The 17977-nt window shown below is 47.7% G+C and overlaps 1 protein-coding gene and 1 long non-coding RNA gene across 4 annotated transcripts; one reads left to right on the forward strand and one right to left on the reverse strand.

Annotated features, from left to right (window-relative positions):
- Nucleotides 1–1664: 1664 nt before the first annotated feature.
- Nucleotides 1665–14296, reverse strand: LOC310758216 (uncharacterized protein). 3 transcript variants are annotated; one of them, XM_083631833.1, is made up of 6 exons: nt 14230–14296; nt 13382–13859; nt 10988–11065; nt 5441–5503; nt 3631–3693; nt 1665–1753 (listed from the first exon to the last, which is right to left on the reverse strand). In XM_083631833.1, the coding sequence occupies exons 2-6, from the start codon at nt 13443–13445 to the stop codon at nt 1692–1694; spliced, it is 330 nt and encodes a 109-aa protein (XP_083487959.1). In that variant the 5' UTR covers nt 13446–13859; nt 14230–14296; the 3' UTR covers nt 1665–1691. The 3 variants fall into 3 exon arrangements, 1 of the variants encoding a protein (XP_083487959.1); XR_014545647.1 differs by lacking the exons at nt 5441–5503; nt 10988–11065; nt 13382–13859; nt 14230–14296 and adding an exon at nt 5905–6117 and having other exon boundaries at nt 3631–4148; XR_014545648.1 differs by lacking the exons at nt 5441–5503; nt 10988–11065; nt 13382–13859; nt 14230–14296 and adding an exon at nt 5879–6117 and having other exon boundaries at nt 3631–4114.
- LOC310758217 lies at nt 8701–11012 on the forward strand. Its single transcript, XR_014545649.1, has 3 exons — nt 8701–8897; nt 10444–10474; nt 10947–11012. It is a non-coding gene; the product is annotated as an uncharacterized lncRNA (long non-coding RNA).
- Nucleotides 14297–17977: the final 3681 nt, after the last annotated feature.

Genomic DNA, 17977 nt, shown 5'->3' on the forward strand with positions numbered 1-17977 from the left:
ACCCCCTAACCCCAACCCCAACCCCAACCCAACCCACCCCAACCCCAACCCCAACCCCAACCCAACCCTACCCTACCCCTACCCCACCCCAACCCAACCCCAACCCCAACCCCAACCCCAACCCCAACCCCAACCCCAACCCCAACCCCACCCCAACCCCTACCCCAACCCCAACCCCCCAACCCCACCCCAACCCCAACCCCAACCCCAACCCCAACCCCCACACCCTAACCCCTAACCCTAACCCCTAACCCCTAACCCCTACCCTAACCCTAACCCTACCCCACCCCAACCCCAACCCCAACCCCAAACCCAACCCTAACCCTAACCCTAACCCTAACCCTAACCTAACCCTAACCCCTAACCCCTAACCCCTAACCCTAACCCTAACCCTAACCCTAACCCCTAACCCCAACCCCAACCCCAACCCCTAACCCTAACCCCAACCCCAACCCCAACCCCAACCCCAACCCCAACCCCAACCCTCACCCTCACCCTCACCCCAACCCCAACCCCAACCCCAACCCCAACCCCAACCCTAACCCTAACCCAACCCCTAACCCTAACCCCTAACCCCTAACCCTAACCCCCTAACCCTCTAACCCTCTAACCCTCTAACCCCTAACCCCCAACCCCAACCCCAACCCCAACCCTAACCCTAACCCTAACCACCCTAACCCTAACCACCCTAACCCTAACAACCCTAACCCTAACCCTAACCCTAACCCTAACCCGACCCCGACCCCGACCCCAACCCTAACAACCCTAACCCTAACAACCCTAACCCTAACAACCCTAACCCTAACAACCCTAACCCTAACCCTAACCCCAACCCCAACCCCAACCCCTAACCCTAACCCCAACCCCAACCCCAACCCCAACCCCAACCCCAACCCCTAACCCCCAACCCCAACCCTAACCCCTAACCCTAAACCCTTACCCTAACCCCTAACCCCAACCCCTAACCCCTAACCCTAAACCCAACCCCAACCCCTAACCCCATACCCTAAACCCCTAACCCCTAACCCCTAACCCCTTAACCCTAACCCTAACCCTAACCCTTAACCCTTAACCCTTAACCCTTAACCCTAACCCTAACCCAACCCCAACCCGCTGTTCTAACCCTAACCCTCACCCTAACCCTAACCCTCTAACCCTAACCCTCTAACCCTAACCCTCTAACTCTAACCCTAACCCCAACCCCAACCCAACCCCACCCCAACCCCCACCCTAACCCTAACCCCCTAATCCTAACCCACAGCGCCACCCACGTCCCTTCTTTCTGACCTTTGACCCCTAGATAAAAACTTCTTTCCGTGATCTTTACTCCAACCACAAATTGGCCAGCTTCTTGTGCATCTGGCTAGAAGTAGCATTTTCATCAAAGAAAAGATCTCATAAAGAGATTTCTCTGCATCTGCACCCTCAGGTGTGTATTGCAGGGCACTCCCAAAAGCAAACTGTCATCTTGACCAAAGGGTTAGAGCAACTAGGGTTAGGGTATAGAAACTATACTTTTTTGGAATCCTGTTTATTATGACTCTTTTCTACAGTTGTGTATGCACTGCAGTTTTGTGTTGGTGAAGGAAAACAAAGACAGCTCCAGGTGCAAGCGCACTGCTTCAGGAGACAGCGGTACCATCCCAACACTCACACTCTCAAATCCAGAATATCTCAAGACACTTTGACCCCTACCGTTCTCTGTATAGGTGCTGCTCCTCTTCCGGGCAGGCGCTGAAGGTGGGATGAAGACCTTGTCGGTCATGATTAGGGAGGGAAGACAGATTAGGGGGAGAAGGCAGAGCGTTCTCTCAATCTCCCCCTTCTGCCCAGAAGTGTGCACAGAGAAGCCAGCTCACTTCAGGAATCCTCGTTTCCCCCACCCTTTAGTTTTCCATGCCCAAGTAGGCTTAGGCACGAAGCATATGGGTGACAATCAACAAAATTTGACATTAAGAAACAAAGCAAAGCCCATATATAGAAATATCAGTGGGTCTGATTTCTTTCAGATGAACTGAAAGACTAGAAACGTAAAACAGGAACAATAAAGTAGCAAACTGGGAAAGGGAAGTTATTCGCAATCATACAAGTAACCGGGAGGTATGTTTTTCTGTTTCTTCTTTGTGTGGCACTTTCCAGCTCTTAGGAATATGCAGGTGTCCCTTATGGAGACCCCCGGCAATCTTAGTGCTCACAATACCAAAAGGTGGTAGCATTAAACTGTTAGGTGTCACAGCCTAAAGTGAGGAAACTTCGCCATCATACAACTAACTTAAAGGAAAGCTATTTTTATTCTTTCTGAAGCAAATTTCAAAGAATCCTATGAAGCTGTATTCATATCTATACCTGGAAGGGACCTCAAGGGTCATCCAGCCCAACCCACTGCAAGGGAGGAATATGCAGGAGAACCACCAACAACCTTGGATGTGCTTTCAGTGTTTCCCTAAGACACTTTTAAGGCACTTTACACTGCAGCTGCAAGTTGCGCCATGAAGCACACCTTGCCATGCCTTTACTGACTGGGAGCGGAGGAGGTGCTGCTTACAGTCTCCCCAGGAGCATTTCAACAGTCAGGAGGAGGCCTGAAGCCTTCGGGGGCATTGTACATCCGCTAAGAACATTTAACACTATTTCTGTTTCTTCTTTCTGAAGCCCTTTCCAAAGAATAATGATGGTATATAAACCTCTGGAAGGGACCACAAGGGCCATCCAGTTCAGCCTCCTGCATTGCAGGAACATGCAGGAGTCCCTTACAGGGAACAATCCTGCAACCTTAATTGTGCAGCAAATATTGCCCTCTTAAATGGCACACCTCTCCTGCAGCTGCAAGGTCAGCCATGAATCCAACATGGCCATCCACTATCCTGGACTGGAAACAGAGGAAGGGCTGCTTACATCCTCCCTGGGAGCATTTCAAGAGTCAGGGGGAGGCCCTGATCCTGACACCTAAGCATAACACCAAGCCGCTCCCTAACCCCAACCCCTAGACTTACAACAGCAGACTTACAACTTCTGACCTTTGTAAAATGTAAAGGGACCCCTGACCATTAGGCCCAGTCGTGGCCGACTCTGGGGTTGCGGTACGCATCTCGTTTTACGGCCGAGGAAGCCGGCGTACAATTTCCATATCATGTGGCCAGAACGACTAAGCCTCTTCTGGCAAACCAGAGCAGCACGGTTTAACCCACACTGCCACAGACGTCCCTTTTTTCTGACCATTGACCCCTAGTTAAAAACTACTTTCCATGGCCTTTATTACTCCAACCCCAGATTGTCCAGCTTGTTGTGCATCTGGCTAGAAGTAGCATTTTCATCAAAGAAAAGATCTCATAAAGAGATTTTTCTGCATCTGCAGCCTCAGGTGTGCATTGCAGGGCTGTCCCAAAACAAAGCTGACTTCCTGACCCAGGGGTTAGGGGAATTAGGGAATTTAGGGTATAAAGACTATAACTTTTTGGAAGCCTGTTTATTCTGACTAGTTTCTACAGTTGTGTGTAAACTGCACACTGGTGTTGGTGAAGAAAACCGCAGACTGATCTTGGTGAAAGTGCACTGCTTTAGGAGACAGGGGTCCTGTCCAAACGCTCACCCTCTCAAACCCAGAAGATCTCAAGACAATTTCACTCCTACCGTTCTCAGTATGGGTGCTCCTCCTCATCCTGGCAGACGCTGAAGGTGGCATGAAGACATTGTCTGTCATGATTAGGGAGGGAAGACAGATTAGGGGGGAGAAGGCAGAGGGTTCTCTCCATCTCCCCCTTCTGCCCGGAAGTGTGCGCAGGGAAGCCCACTCACTTCAGAAACCGTTTTTCCCCACCCGTTGCTTTTCCATGACTAAGTAGGCTTGGGCCCGATGACACTAAGGAACAAAGCACAGCCCATACAGAGAAATATTGGTGGGCCTGATTTCTTTCAGATGTACTGAAAGTGTACGAGTATAAAACAGGCACAATTAAGTAGCTACCAGGGAAGGGGAAGTAGTTGGCCATCATACAACTGACTGGAAGGTATGTTTTCCTGTTTCTTCTTTCTGAAGCACATTCCAAGGAATCATATGATGCTACATATATATCTATATCTGAAAGAGACCTCAAGGGTCATCCAGCCCAGCCCACTACAAGGCAGGAATATGCAGAACCACCACCAACCTTGGTTGTTCTGTCAGTGTTGCCCTATGAAAGAGCACTTTTAAGGCACTTTAAACGGCAGCTGCAAGTTGCGCCATGAAGCACACCTTGCCATCCCCTTTGCCGACTGGGAGCGGAGGAGGTGCTGCTTACAGTCTCCCCAGGAGCATTTCAACAGTCAGGAGGCGGCCTGAAGCTTTCAGGGGGGGATCATACATCTGCTAAGAACATTTAACGCTATTTCTCTTTCTTCTTTCTGAAGCCCTTTCCAATGATGATGGTATATAAACCTCTGGAAGGGACCCCAAGGGTCATCCAGTCCAACCCGCTGCAATGCAGGAGTCCCTTACGGGGAACAACCCTGCAACCTTGGTTGTGCAGCAAATGTTGCTCTCTTAAATGGCACACCTCTCCTGCAGCAGCAAGTGCAGCCATGAAGCAAACATGGCCATCCACTATTCTGGACTCGAAACAGAGGAAGTGCTGCTTACATCCCCCCTGGGAGCATTTCAACAGTCAGGGGGAGGCCATGATCCTGACCCCTAAGCCTAACCCCAAGCCTCTCCCTAAACCCATCACTAGCAATAACGCTAGACTTACAACAGCAGACTTGCAACTTCTGACCTTTCTCAAAGGTAAAGGGACCCCTGATGATTAGGTCCAGTCGTGTACCGACTCTGGGGTTGCATGGCGCACCTCACTTTAACAGGAGCCAACGTACAGCTTCCGGGTCATTTAAGAGGCTTGTGGCGAACCAGAGCAGCACACAGAAACACTTTCAAAATGCTAGGTTGGAAGGAGCAGGGACCGAGCAACGAGAGCTCTCCCCGTCACGGGGATTCGAATCGCCAACCTTCTGATTGGCAAGTCCTAGACTCTGCGGTTTAACCCACAGTGCCATCCGCGTCCCTATTTTCTGACCTTTGACCCCTAGTTAAAAACTACTTTCCGTGGCCTTCTTTACTCCAACTCCAAATTGTCCATCTTGTTGTGCATCTGGCTAGAAGTAGCATTTTCACTATGGAAAACATCTCATAAAGAGATTTTCCCCCAGCTGCAGCCTTAGAACATGGGCAGGTGTGCATTACAGGGCATCCCAAAACAAAACTGTATTCCTGACCCAGGGCTTAGGGGAATTAGGGTTAGGGGATAAAGACTATAATTTTTTGGAAGCCTGTTTATTCTGACAGTGGTGTTGGTGAAGGAAACGGGAGACTGATCCTGGTGCAAGCGCACTGCTTTAGGAGACAGGGGTCCCATCCCAACGCTCACCCCCTCAAACCCAAGGGATCCCAAGACAATTTGGCTCCTACCATTCTCTGTATGGGTGCTCCTCCTTTTCCGGGCAGGCGCTGAAGGTGGGATGAAGGCCTTGTCTGTCATGATTAGGGAGGGAAGACAGATTAGGGGGAGAAGGCAGAGCGTTCTCTCCGTCTCCCCCTTCTGCCCAGAAGTGTGCGCAGGGAAGCCCACTCACTTCAGGAATCCTCATTTTCCCCCACCCTTTCGTTTACTGTGCATAAGTAGACTTGTGCCCAAAACACATGGGTGGTAATAAATCCACAAAATCTGATATTAAGGAACGAAGCACAGAGAATTTATCAGTGGGCCTGATTTCTTTCAGATGAACTGAAAGAGTAGGAGTATAAAAGAGGCACACATCGTTTGTACTGCATCGTTTATTCCACAAACTTCCGTCTCTTCTTTCTGAAGCAGATTCCACCCAAAGGTCATCCAGCCCAGCCCACTACAAGGTAGGAAAATGCAGGAGAACCACCACCAACCTTGGTTGTGCTGTCAGTCTTGCCCTATGAAATGGCACTTTTAAGGGAACTTAAACTGCAGCTGCAAGTTGCGCCATGAAGCACACCTTGCCATCCCCTTTTGCTGACTGGGAGCGGAGGAGGTGCTGCTTACAGTCTCCCAAGGAGCATTTCAACAGTCAGGAGGCGGCCTGAAGCCTTTGGGGTGGTTGTACATCTGCTAAGAACATTTATACCTCCAGAAAAAGGAAACCACCATGAGGGAATGCTCGTGAGTGTATAAAGTGTTTTTTCTGTAAAACTCCGCTCTTAACGTTACAAACTGCTCCAAATTTCCAAAACGCATACATACGTGCCAGTATTTGTCAATGTAAATGATTCAACTGGCTTTGGGTTTTGGCCCCTGTTGCAGGGGCTTAGCCCACTTAGTCTTGTGCCATTGGGGCTCCCAGCCTAGGCGCATAGCGGGGGACAGGCTTAAATCTTTGCAGTTGATTTTTAAGGGCTGACACACACAAACACACCCCAAAACTGCATTAAGAGATTAGTAAATGCTAGGGTTTCACTATCTGGAGAGACGTGAGAAAATACAATCTCCCTGACCATCGAGGAATAGAGACTGTTCTCCAGGAGGCTGCCAGGGTTACGGGTGTGAGGATAGGAAAAGAGACTTTTCAACCAGCTGTTTGAGCTGAAATCCACCTTTGGAGAAGGCAGGCTGCACCTCTGGAAAGGGCCAGGCCTTGTGGAAGTGTGTAGGGACTATGCGGTCTTACCGATTTAGAGAGATAGCTAGGTATTTCCCACCGTTCCCTTGGCTCCTTGCGGCTAAGAAGCTTTTCTGGTGGATGGAAGTGGACTTAGGCAGATGTAGCATTCGACATTAAGGAATAAAGCTGAGCCCATACAGGTAACCCATCTTTTTCCACCGCTGCCTTGCCTCTTTTTCTTCCCTTTCCTTTCACTGCCGTGCTGCTGGGCGAATCAGGTGTTTGGTTAAACGAGCTGTTTGGGACTTGTCTCAAAAGATGCCCTTTCCCCCTCTCGCCCCACAAGGCAGCAGCAGGAGGGCCCTGGCACGGGCATCTTTGGGGCACTGGCATCTCGTCTCAAAAGATTCCCTCTTCTCCCTCCCTCCGTCAGGCAAAACTTCCCCCTTCCTTCTCCTCCCCCTTTTTGGGAGCAGGAATTCAGCACGCCCCATAGAGACCTGAGAAATAACAGGGGGGCAGATTTTTTCCACAAGAACTGAAAGAGGGGTCCGTGTAAAAAACAGGCACAGGATCTGCCAAGCTCAAATCAATGTGCAAAGAATAAAAAGGGAGCTCACAGGAAGTGGGGCAACTTTCCCATCATACAACTAACTAATGATGGTATATAAACTTCTGGACGGGACCCCAAGGGTCATCCAGACCAACCCACTGCATCGCAGGAACATGCAGGAGTCCCTTATGGGGAACAATACCGCAACCTTGGTTGTGCAGCAAATGTTCTTCTCTTAAGTGGCACACCTCTCCTGCAGCTGCAAGTGCAGCCATGAAGCAAATATGGCCATCACTATTCTTGACTGGAAACAGAGGAAGTCCTGCTTACATCCTCCCTGGGAGCATTTCAACAGTCAAGGGGAGGCCCTGACCCTGACACCTAAGCCTAACCCCAAACCTCTCCCTAACCCAAACCCTAACAATGACCCAAACCCCTAGACTTACAACAGCAGACTTACAACTTCTGACCTTTGTAAAAGGTAAAGGGACCCCTGACCATTAGGTCCAGTCGTGACCGACTCTGGGGTTGCGACACTCATCTCGCTTTATTGGCCGAGGGAGCCGGCGTACAACTTCCGGGTCATGTGGCCAGAAGGACTAAGCCGCTTCTGGGAAACCAGAGCAGCGCACAGAAACGCCATTTACCTTCCCGCCGGAGCGGTACCTATTAATCTACTTGCACTCTGACGTGCTTTCAAACTGCTACGTTGGCAGGAGCAGGGACCAAGCAACGGGAGCTCACCCCGTCGCGGGGATTCAAACCGCCAACCTTCTGATCGGCAAGTCCTAGGCTCTGTGGTTTAACCCACAGCTCCACCCGCGTCCCTTAACTTAAAGGAATGTTTCTTCTTTCTGAAGCACGTTCCAAAAGAATCCTATGATGGTGTATGTATCTATATCTGGAAGGGACCCCAAAGGTCATCCAGCCCAGCCCACTGCAAGGCAGGAATATGCAGGAGAACCACCACCAACCTTGGTTGTGCTGTCAGTGTTACCCTATGAAAGGGCACTTTTAAAGTACTTTAAACTGCAGCTGCAAGTTGCGCCATGAAGCACACCTTGCCATCCCCTTTTGCTGACTGGGAGCGGAGGAGGTGCTGCTTACAGTCTCCCCAGGAGCATTTCAACAGTCAGGAGGAGGCCTGAAGCCTTTGGGGTGATTGTACATCTGCTAAGAACATTTATACCTCCAGAAAAGGAAACAACCATGAGCCTGCTCAAAGGGAATGCTCATGAGCGTATAAAGTGTTTTTTCTTTAAAACACCCCTCTTAGCATTACAAACTGCTGCAAATTTCCAAAACGCATACATACGTGCCAGTATTTCTCGATGTAAATGATTCAACTGGCTTTGGGTTTTGGCCCCTGTTGCAGGGGCTCAGCCCACTTAGTCTTGTGCCATTGGGGCTCCCAGCCTAGGCGCATAGCAGGTGAAAGTCTTAAATCTTTGCACAGTTGATTTTTAAGGGCTGACACACACAAGCACACCCCAAAACTGCATTAAGAGATTAGTAAATGCTAGGGTTTCAATATCTGCAGATGTGGGAAAATGCAATCTCCCTGACCATCGAGCAATAGAGACTGTTCTCTGGGAGGATTTGAGGATAGGAAAAGAGACTTGTCAAGCAGCTGTTTGAGCTGAAATCCACCTTTGGAGAAGGCAGGCTGCACCTCTGGAAAGGGCCAGGCCTTGTGGAAGTGTGTAGGGACTGTGCGGTCTTACCGATTTAGAGAGATAGCTAGGTATTTCCCACCGTTCCCTTGGCTCCTTGCGACTAAGAAGCTTTTCCGATGGATGGAAGTGGACTTAGGCAGATGTAGCATTCGACATTAAGGAATAAAGCAGAGCCCATACAGGCAACCCATCTTTTTCCACTGCTGCCTTGCCTCTTTTTCTCCTCTTTCCTTTCACTGCCGCTCTGCTGGGCGAATCAGGTGTTTGGTTAAAGGAGCTGTTTGGATCTTGTCTCAAAAGATCCCCTTTCCCCCTCTCGCCACTCTTCTCCCTCCCTTTTTCACGCAAAACTGCCCCCTTCCTTCTCCTCCCCCTTTTTGGGATCAGGAATTCAGCACGGCCCATAGAGACCTGGAAAATAACGGAAGGGGGGGCAGATTTTTTCTAGAAGAACTGAAAGAGGGGTCCGTGTAAAAAGAGGCACCAAGCTCAAATTAACGTGCAAGGAATAAGGTAACTCACAGGAAGTGAGGCTACTTTCCCATCATACAAGTAACTTTAAGGAATGCTATTTCTGTTTCTTGCTTCTGAAGCCCTTTCCAAAGAATAATGATGGTATATAAACCTGTGGAAGGGACCCCAAGGGTCATCCAGCTCAACCCGCTGCATCGCAGGAACATGCAGGAGTCCCTTACGGGGAACAATCCTGCAACCTTGGTTGTACAGCAAAGATTTACATGCTGCAATTATATCTAATATCTGGAAGGGACCTCAAGGGTCATCCAGCTCAGCCCACAGCAAGGCAGGAATATGCAGGAGAACCACCACCAACCTTGGTTGTGCCGCCAGTGTTACCCTATGAAATGGCACTTTTAACGCAATTTAAACTGCAGCTGCAAGTTGCGCCATGAAGCACACCTTGCCATCCCCTTTTGCTGACTGGGAGCGGAGGAGGTGCTGCTTACAGTCTCCCCAGGAGCATTTCAACAGTCAGGAGGAGGCCTGAAGCCTTCGGGGGCATTGTACATCTGCTAAGAACATTTATACCTCCAGAAAAGGAAACAACCATGAGCCTGCTCTAAGGGAACACTCGTGAGTGTATAAAGTGGTTTTTCTTTAGAACACCTCTCTTAGCATTACAAACGGCTGCAAATTTCCAAAACGCATACATACGTGCCAGTATCTGTCAATGTAAATGATTCAACTGGCTTTGGGTTTTGGCCCCTGTTGCAGGGGCTCAGCCCACTTAGTCTCCTGCCATTGGGGCTCCCAGCCTAGGCGCATAGCGGGGGACAGTCTTAAATCTTTGCAGTTTATTTTTAAGGGCTGACACACACAAACACCCCCCCAAAACTGCATTAAGAGATTACTAAATGCTAAGGTTTCCATTTTTTGAGCGACCGTGGCAAAATGCAATCTCCCTGACCATCGAGGAATAGAGACTGTTCTCTGGGAGGTTGCCAGGGTTACGGGTGTGAGGAGAGGAAAAAAGACTTTTCAAGCAGCTGTTTGAGCTGAAATCCACCTTTGAAGGCAGGCTGCACCTCTGGAAAGGGCCAGGCCTTGTGGAGGTGTAGGGTTTGCGTGGTTTTACCGATTTAGAAAGATAGCTAGGCATTTCCCACCGTTCCCTTGGCTCCTTGCTGCTAAGAATCTTTTCCAGTGGATGGAAGTGGACTTATGCAGACAGGCAACCCATCTTTTTCCACGGCTGCCATGCCTCTTTTTCTTTCCTCTCCCTCGACTACCATGCTGCTGGGTAAATCAGGTGTTTGATTGAAGGAGGTGTTTGGATCTCACAAACACCCCCCCAAAACTGCATTAAGAGATTACTAAATGCTAAGGTTTCCATTTTTTGAGAGACCGTGGGAAAGTGCAATCTCCCTGACCATCGAAGAATAGAGACTGTTCTCCGGGAGGTTGCCAGGGTTACGGGTGTGAGGAGAGGAAAAGAGACTTTTCGACCAGCTGTTTGAGCTGAAATCCACCTTTGGAGAAGGCAGGCTGCACCTCTGGAAAGGGCCAGGCCTTGTGGAAGTGTAGGGACTGTGCTGTCTTACCGATTTAGAAAGATAGCTAGGTATTTCCCACCGTTCCCTTTGCTCCTTGCGACTAAGAAGCTTTTCCGGTGGATGGAAGTGGACTTAGGCGGATGTACCTGCCTTTTGCAACTCCATGGAGATGTCTGGGAGCTGCCTTGCCTCTTTTTCTTCTCTTTTCTTTGGCTGCCACACTGCTGGGTGAATCAGGTGTTTGGTTAAAGGAGCTGTTTGGATCTTGTGCCCAAAGATCCCCTTTCCCCCTCACGCCCCAAAAGGCAGCAGCAGGAGGGCCCTGGCACTGGCATCGTGTCTCAGAAGATTCCCTCTTCTCCCTCCCTCCGTCAGGCCAAACTTCCCCTTCTCCTTCCCCTTTTTGGGAGCAGGAATCCAGCACGCCCCATACAGCCTGAGAAATGGGGGGGGGGGGAGAATTATTCCAGAAGAACTGAAAGAGGGATCCATGTAAAAACTGGCACAGCATCTGCCAAGCTCAAATTAATGTGCAAGGAAGAATAAGGGAGCAAGCGAGGCTGCAAATAACTTTAAGGAAAGCTATTTCTCTTTCTGAAGCCCTTTCCAAAGAATAATGATGGTATATAAACCTCTGGAAGGGACCCCAAGGGTCATCCAGTCCAACCCGCTGCATCGCAGGAGTCCCTTATGGGGAACAATCCCGCAACCTTAGTGCCCTCTTAAATGGCACTTTAAAGGCTACTTCAGGAATCCCCACCTCTCCTGCAGCTGCAAGTTCAGCCAGGAAGCCAACATGGCCACTCACTATTCTTGACTGGAAACAGAGGAAGTGCTGCTTACATCCTCCCTGGGAGCATTTCAACAGTCAGTGGGAGACCCTGACCCCTAAGCCTAACCCCAAGCCTCTCCCTAACCCTGACCCTAATAATGACCCAACCCCGTTACAACAGGACCGTTACAACAGGAGCGGTACCTATTTTCCTTCTTGCACTTTAACGTGCTTTCGAACTGCTAGAAGTACCAAACATTTCATAAAGAGATTTTTCTGCACCTGCGGCCTCAGGTGTGCATTGCAGTCCCAAAACAAAACTGTCTTCCTGACCCTGGGGTTAGGGGAATTACGGCATTTAGGGTATAAAGACTATACTTTTTGGGAAGCCTGTGGGGAAGTGGTTGGCCATCATACAACTAACCGGGAGGTATGTTTTTGTGTTTCTTCTTTCTGTAGCACTTTGCAGCTCTTAGGAAGATGCAGGCGTCCCTTATGGAGATCCCCCTGCAACCTTGGTGTTCACAGTACCAAAAGGTGGTAGCATGTAACTGTTAGGTGTCACAGCCTAAAGTGAGGAAACTTTGCCATCGTAAAGGTAAAAGGACCCCTGACCATTAGTGCCATTGTATTTCTCTTTCTTCTTTATGAAGCACATTCCAAAGAATCATATGATGCTGCATATATAATTGGAAGGGACCCCAAGGGTCATCCAGTCCAACCTGCTGCATCGCAGGAACATGCAGAAGTCCCTTATGGGGAACAATCCTGCAACCTTGGTTGTGCAACAAACGTTGCCCTCTTAAATGGCACTTTAAAGGCTGCTTTAGCATAGTTCAGGGATCCCCACCTCTTCTGCAGCTGCAAGTTCAGCCATGAAGCCAACATGGCCATCACTATTCTTGACTACAAACAGAGGAAGTGCTGCTTACATTCTCCCTGGGAGCATTTCAACAGTCAGGGGGAGGCCCTGACCCTGACCCCTAAGCCGAACCCCGACCCTAACAATAAGCCTAACCCCGACCCCGACACTTACAACGAAAGACAACTTCTGACCTTTGTATAAGGTAAAGGTAAAGGGACCCCTGACCATTAGGTCCAGGCACGGCCGACTCTGGGGTTGCGGTGCGCATCTCACTTTATTGGCCAGCGTTCAGCTTCTGGGTCTTGTACCCAGCATGACTAAGCTGCTTCTGGCGAACCAGAGCCGCGCACGGAAACCCTTTTTACCTTCCTGCCAGAGCGGTACCTATTTATCTAATTGCACTTGAACGTGCTTTCAAGTTGCTAGGTTGGCAGGAGCAGGGACCCTGCAAAGGGAGCTCACCCCGTCGCGCAGATTCGAACCGCCAACCTTCTGATTGGCAAGTCCTAGGCTCTGTGGTAAACCACAGCGCCACCCGTGTCCCTTCTTTCTGACCTTTGACCCATGTTAAAAACTAGACTTTCAGTGGCCTTCTTTACTCCAACCCCAAACTGTCCAGGTTCTTCTGCACCTGTCTAGAGGTACCATTTTCATTAGGGAAAACATCTCATAAAGAGATTTCTCTGCACCTGCAGCCTCAGGTGTGCATTGCAGGGCAGTCCCAAAACAAAACTGACTTCCTGGCCCAGGGGTTAGGGGAATTAGGGAATTTAGGGTATAAAGACTATACCTTTTTGGAAGCCTGTTTATTCTGACTCGTTTCTACAGTTGTGTATGCACTGCACACTGGTGTTGGTGAAGAAAACCCTCACCCAGAAGATCCCTAGACAATTTGGCTCCTACCGTTCTCTGTATGGGTGCTGCTCCTCTTCCAGGCAGGCGCTGAAGGTGGGACCTTGTCCGCCATGATTAGGTAGGGAAGACAGATTAGGGGGGAGAAGGCAGAGCGTTCTCTCCATCTCCCCCTTCTGCCCTGAAGTGTGTGCAGGGAAGCCCACTCAGTTCAGGAATCCGCATTTTCCCCCACCCTTTCGTTTTCCATGCCTAAGTAGGCTTATGCACGAAACATATGGGTGATAATAGATCCACAAAATCTGACATTAAGGAACACAGCAAACCTGTGGGCCTGATTTCTTTCAGATGAACTGAAAGATTAGGAGTATAAAACAGGCACCCATCGTTTGTATTGCTATGCAAGACAGAATAAAGTAGCAGGCTGGGAAGGGGAAGTTGTTCGCCATCATACAACTAACCGGGAGGTATGTTTTCCTGTTTCTTTTTTGTGTGGCACTTTGCAGCTCTTAGGAATAGGCAGGTGTCCCTTATGGAAGCATTTAACTGTTAGGTGTCACAGCCTCAAGTGAGGCAACTTTCTCATCATACAACTAACTTAAAGGAATGCTATTTCTGATTCTTCTTTCTGAAGCACATTCCAAAGAATCCTATGATGCTGCATATATATCTATATCTGGAAGGGACCCCAAAGGTCATCCAGCCCAGCCCACTGCAAGGCAGGAATATGCAGGAGAACCACCAACCTTGGTTGTGCTGTCAGTGTTGCCCTATGAAAGGGCACTTTTAAAGCACTTTAAACTGCAGCTGCAAGTTGCGCCATGAAGCACACCTTGCCATCCCCTTTTGCTGACTGGGAGCGGAGGAGGTGCTTACAGTCTCCCCAGGAGCATTTCAACAGTCAGGAGGAGGCCTGAAGCCTTTGGGGTGGTTGTACATCTGCTAAGAACATTTATACCTCCAGAAAAGGAAACAACCATGAGCCTGCTCTAAGGGAACGCTCATGAGTGTATAAAGTGTTTTTCTTTAAAACACCTCTCTTAACATTACAAACTGCTGCAAATTTCCAAAACGCATACATACGTGCCAGTATTTCTCGATATAAATGATTCTTTTGGTTTTGGCCCCTGTTGCAGGGGCTCAGCCCACTTAGTCTCCTGCCATTGGGGCTCCCAGCCTATATGCATAGCGGGAGACAGTCTTAAATCTTTGCTTCGCCCCCGCTGTGGAGCACATTGCACAGTTGATTTTTAAGGGCTGACACACACAACCACCCCCAAACTGTATTCTGAAGCACTTTCCAAAGAATCATATGATGGTGGGTGAGTGGGTGAGTATGTATCGGGAAGGGACCCCAAGGGTCATCCAGTCCAACCTGCTACAAGGCAGGAATTCGGTTCCGCCAGGAAGCCCCCCTTGCCATCCCCTTTTCTCCTGCCTGAAGTTCTCGGGCTGATTGCAGATATGCTAACCTCCAGGCAAAGGAAAAACCATGAGCCTGCTCTTAAGACTCATACATGTCGAAAGTGCTTTTCTTGAGAGACCTCTCTGCCGCAAGTGTCCCAAACTGGTGTGAAGTTGCTGGTTTGTAAATATTAAATATTCCTACTTTATTGATCTGAATTACTCAAACGGCTTCTAGTGCTGCCCACTAAAGCAGGGGCTGATCCCCATTTCTTCTGCTGCTGTTCAATTCAGAGTATCTGCTCAAAAAATGAAACAGAAAGCAATGGAGGATTGCCCTTAAGGCTGGGGTCTTCTAGACCCAAACTGGGTTATGGATGCTCCATTAGACAAACCAGCCAGCTCTGCCTCTCTAACTCACTGGGCTTGCTTGCAAATTAATTCTCTTTTTTAATTTATGCCTCTTCCAAAACATTTATCTAAAGATTTAACGTGCAAGTGTACCACTTTTGGATCTCTGGTTGGATTATGTGGATAAATCGATAGATGAAAAATCGGTGCCTTGAGTAATTACCTGGTTAAAGCAATGGTTCATCTGAATAAATTAAGTTTCCAACCCATTGCTTTGTCACCTTTTGATAGCCTAACAAGAACAGGAAAAAGGAGACATACCTCACCAGCATGGGAGAAGCCAGGAGGCTCTAGCCTACCCCAATCAAATAAATAAAATTATTTTACTATATTTTTACTGTACTGTACTGTGGTGGTTACGGGGGATGAGGCCAAGCCCCACTTGGGTGGGTGTAATATATCAGGAGTGGGTTTTTTTAAAATGTTCTTATATGTTATATGTTAATAGGTATTTCTATTTTTTCCCTTTTACCTTCATGACTTTTCCTCCACCTCCTCTTCTCCCTTCATCACGCGAAGTTTCCTCCTCCTCCTCCTTTTCAGAACAGGAATTCAGCAGAGCAGACCTAAGAAATATCAATAATGTCATTTTCACAAGAAGGGAAAGAGGGATCCATGTCAAAGCAAACATATATGTCTAGCCCAGATTCCAATGGAAGATTCAAGTGGGAAAGGAGCCTCCCTTCCCTAGGAGCCATCATACGGACTAACTGGAAGAAATGTGTTTTTCTTCTTTATTTTTTCTTGTTTATTCTTGTTTCTTCTTTCTGAGGCACTTCCCCAAGAATCACATAATGGTGCATCTAGCTGGAAGGAACCACAAGGGTTCATTTAATAATAATAATATTAATAATAAGTGGAGGAATTGGGATCTGGAGGAATTAGCTGGTTACAAAAGCACCGCTTCAAGCAGTTTCCAAGACATTAAAGGCGGCCTGAGGGGGAAAGCAATGGAGATCTGCACTTTATTTTATATAAAGAATAAATTATCATCATTATCACAGCCAGTTACTCTGGAGTTGCTTCTCCCCCCAATTCCAATATATAAAAATAGTATACTGTTAAGGCTTAGGGGGGAAGAGGCCAGGTCCCCCTTGGGTGGCTGTGATTTATAATAAAAATAATAATAATTTAACATTTAATGATATTAACAATGTATTACTATTTCCCAGCCACCAACAGAATATTTTTTTTAAAACCGACAAAACATCATACACTACAAACGTCCCTCACCCTTTTATAATAACAATAATAATAATAAAATTAATGATAATAATGTATTACTCTTTCCCAGCCACCAAGAGTATTTTAAAAAACGATAAAACGACAATTTTCCCTCACCCTTTTATAAGAATACCCATTATAATAATGATAACAATTTGAAAATGAAGGATAATCCTCGTTTCTTCCCCAACAGAATATTAAACAATTCGACAAAACGTGATATATTACAAGCTTCCCTAAGCCTTTTCTAATAATAATAATTATAATAATTTAAAAAGCAGTGATGATACTCCTTTATTATTCTTTCCCGCCCGCTAAAGAGACGACCGACCTCACGCGCTTCCTTCGAGAAAATGGCGACGGAGACGCTGAGGAGAACACGCGCCCAAGGCATGGCCACGCCCACATCCCGACCTGTGATTGGCCCAAAGGCCGACCTATCGCCGCCGAGTTTACTGCGGGGGGCGTGCGCTGAGCGAGGGGCTTCCTAGGGCGGCCATTTTGGACGAGGGCAACTGGACTGGAAAGAGAGGGGAGGAAAGGGCAGAAGACGCGCCACCGCCGCCATGTCGGTTGAGGGTCGTCGTCGGCGATAGGTCGGCCTTTGGGCCAATCCCAGGCCGGGCGGTGGGCGGGGCCAGCCGTTTCCCGCTTTTTCTCCTCCCAGCTGTTTCTCAGCTGCTTCTCCTCAGCTCTTTCCCACGCGAGGCAGTTTTGGCGCCTTTTTATTACAAGAAAGGATTATTAGCAGTACTTTTTAAATTATTTTTATTTTTATGATTAGAAAAGCCTTAGGGAAGTTTGCAATAGAGTATGTTTCGTCGCGCTTTTAATATTCTGTTGGGAGTGGCTGGGGAAGGGGAATAAATGAGGATTATCCTTCCTTTTTCAATTCTTATCATTATTATAATGGTTATTCGTATAAAACTTATAAAAGTTTGTAGTATATTATGTTTTATCGTGTTTTTAAATACTATGTTGGTGGCTGGGAAAGAGTATTAAATTATGATTATCATTAACTGTTTATTATTATTATTATTATTATTATTATTATTATTATTATTATTATAAATCACACCCACCCAAGGGGGACTTGGCCTCTTCCCCCTAAGCATTAACAGTATAGTATTTTTATTTATTTGAATTGGGGGAGAGTAACTGGCTGGGATGATTATTATTATTATTTATTATTATTATTTATATAAAATAAAAGTGCAGATCTCCATTGCTTTCCCCGGCAGGTCGCCTTGAAAACTGTATTGAAAACTGTACCTGAACAGTGTATTGTTCAGATGAAGCACTGCTTGGTTTTATAACCAGCTAATTCCTCCAGATCCCGATTCCTCCACTTATTATTATTAATATTATTATTATTATTATTATGAAATGAAGCCTTGTGGTTCCTTTGCAGATTCCTGCCTTGCGGCGGGGTGGACTGGATGACCCTTGGGTCCCTTCCAGCTAGATGCACCATAATAATCATAATAATCATAATAATAATAATAATAAATTATATGATTCTGGGGAAAGGGCTTCGGAAAGAAGAAACAGGAGGGAAAGCCCATTTCTTCCAGTTCGTCGTCTGCTGGCTTCTTTCCCACTTGATTC

The sequence above is a fragment of the Podarcis filfolensis genome, assembly GCF_964270895.1.
Source record: "Podarcis filfolensis genome assembly, contig: HAP1_SCAFFOLD_394, whole genome shotgun sequence".
NCBI classification, from domain to species: domain Eukaryota; kingdom Metazoa; phylum Chordata; class Lepidosauria; order Squamata; family Lacertidae; genus Podarcis; species Podarcis filfolensis.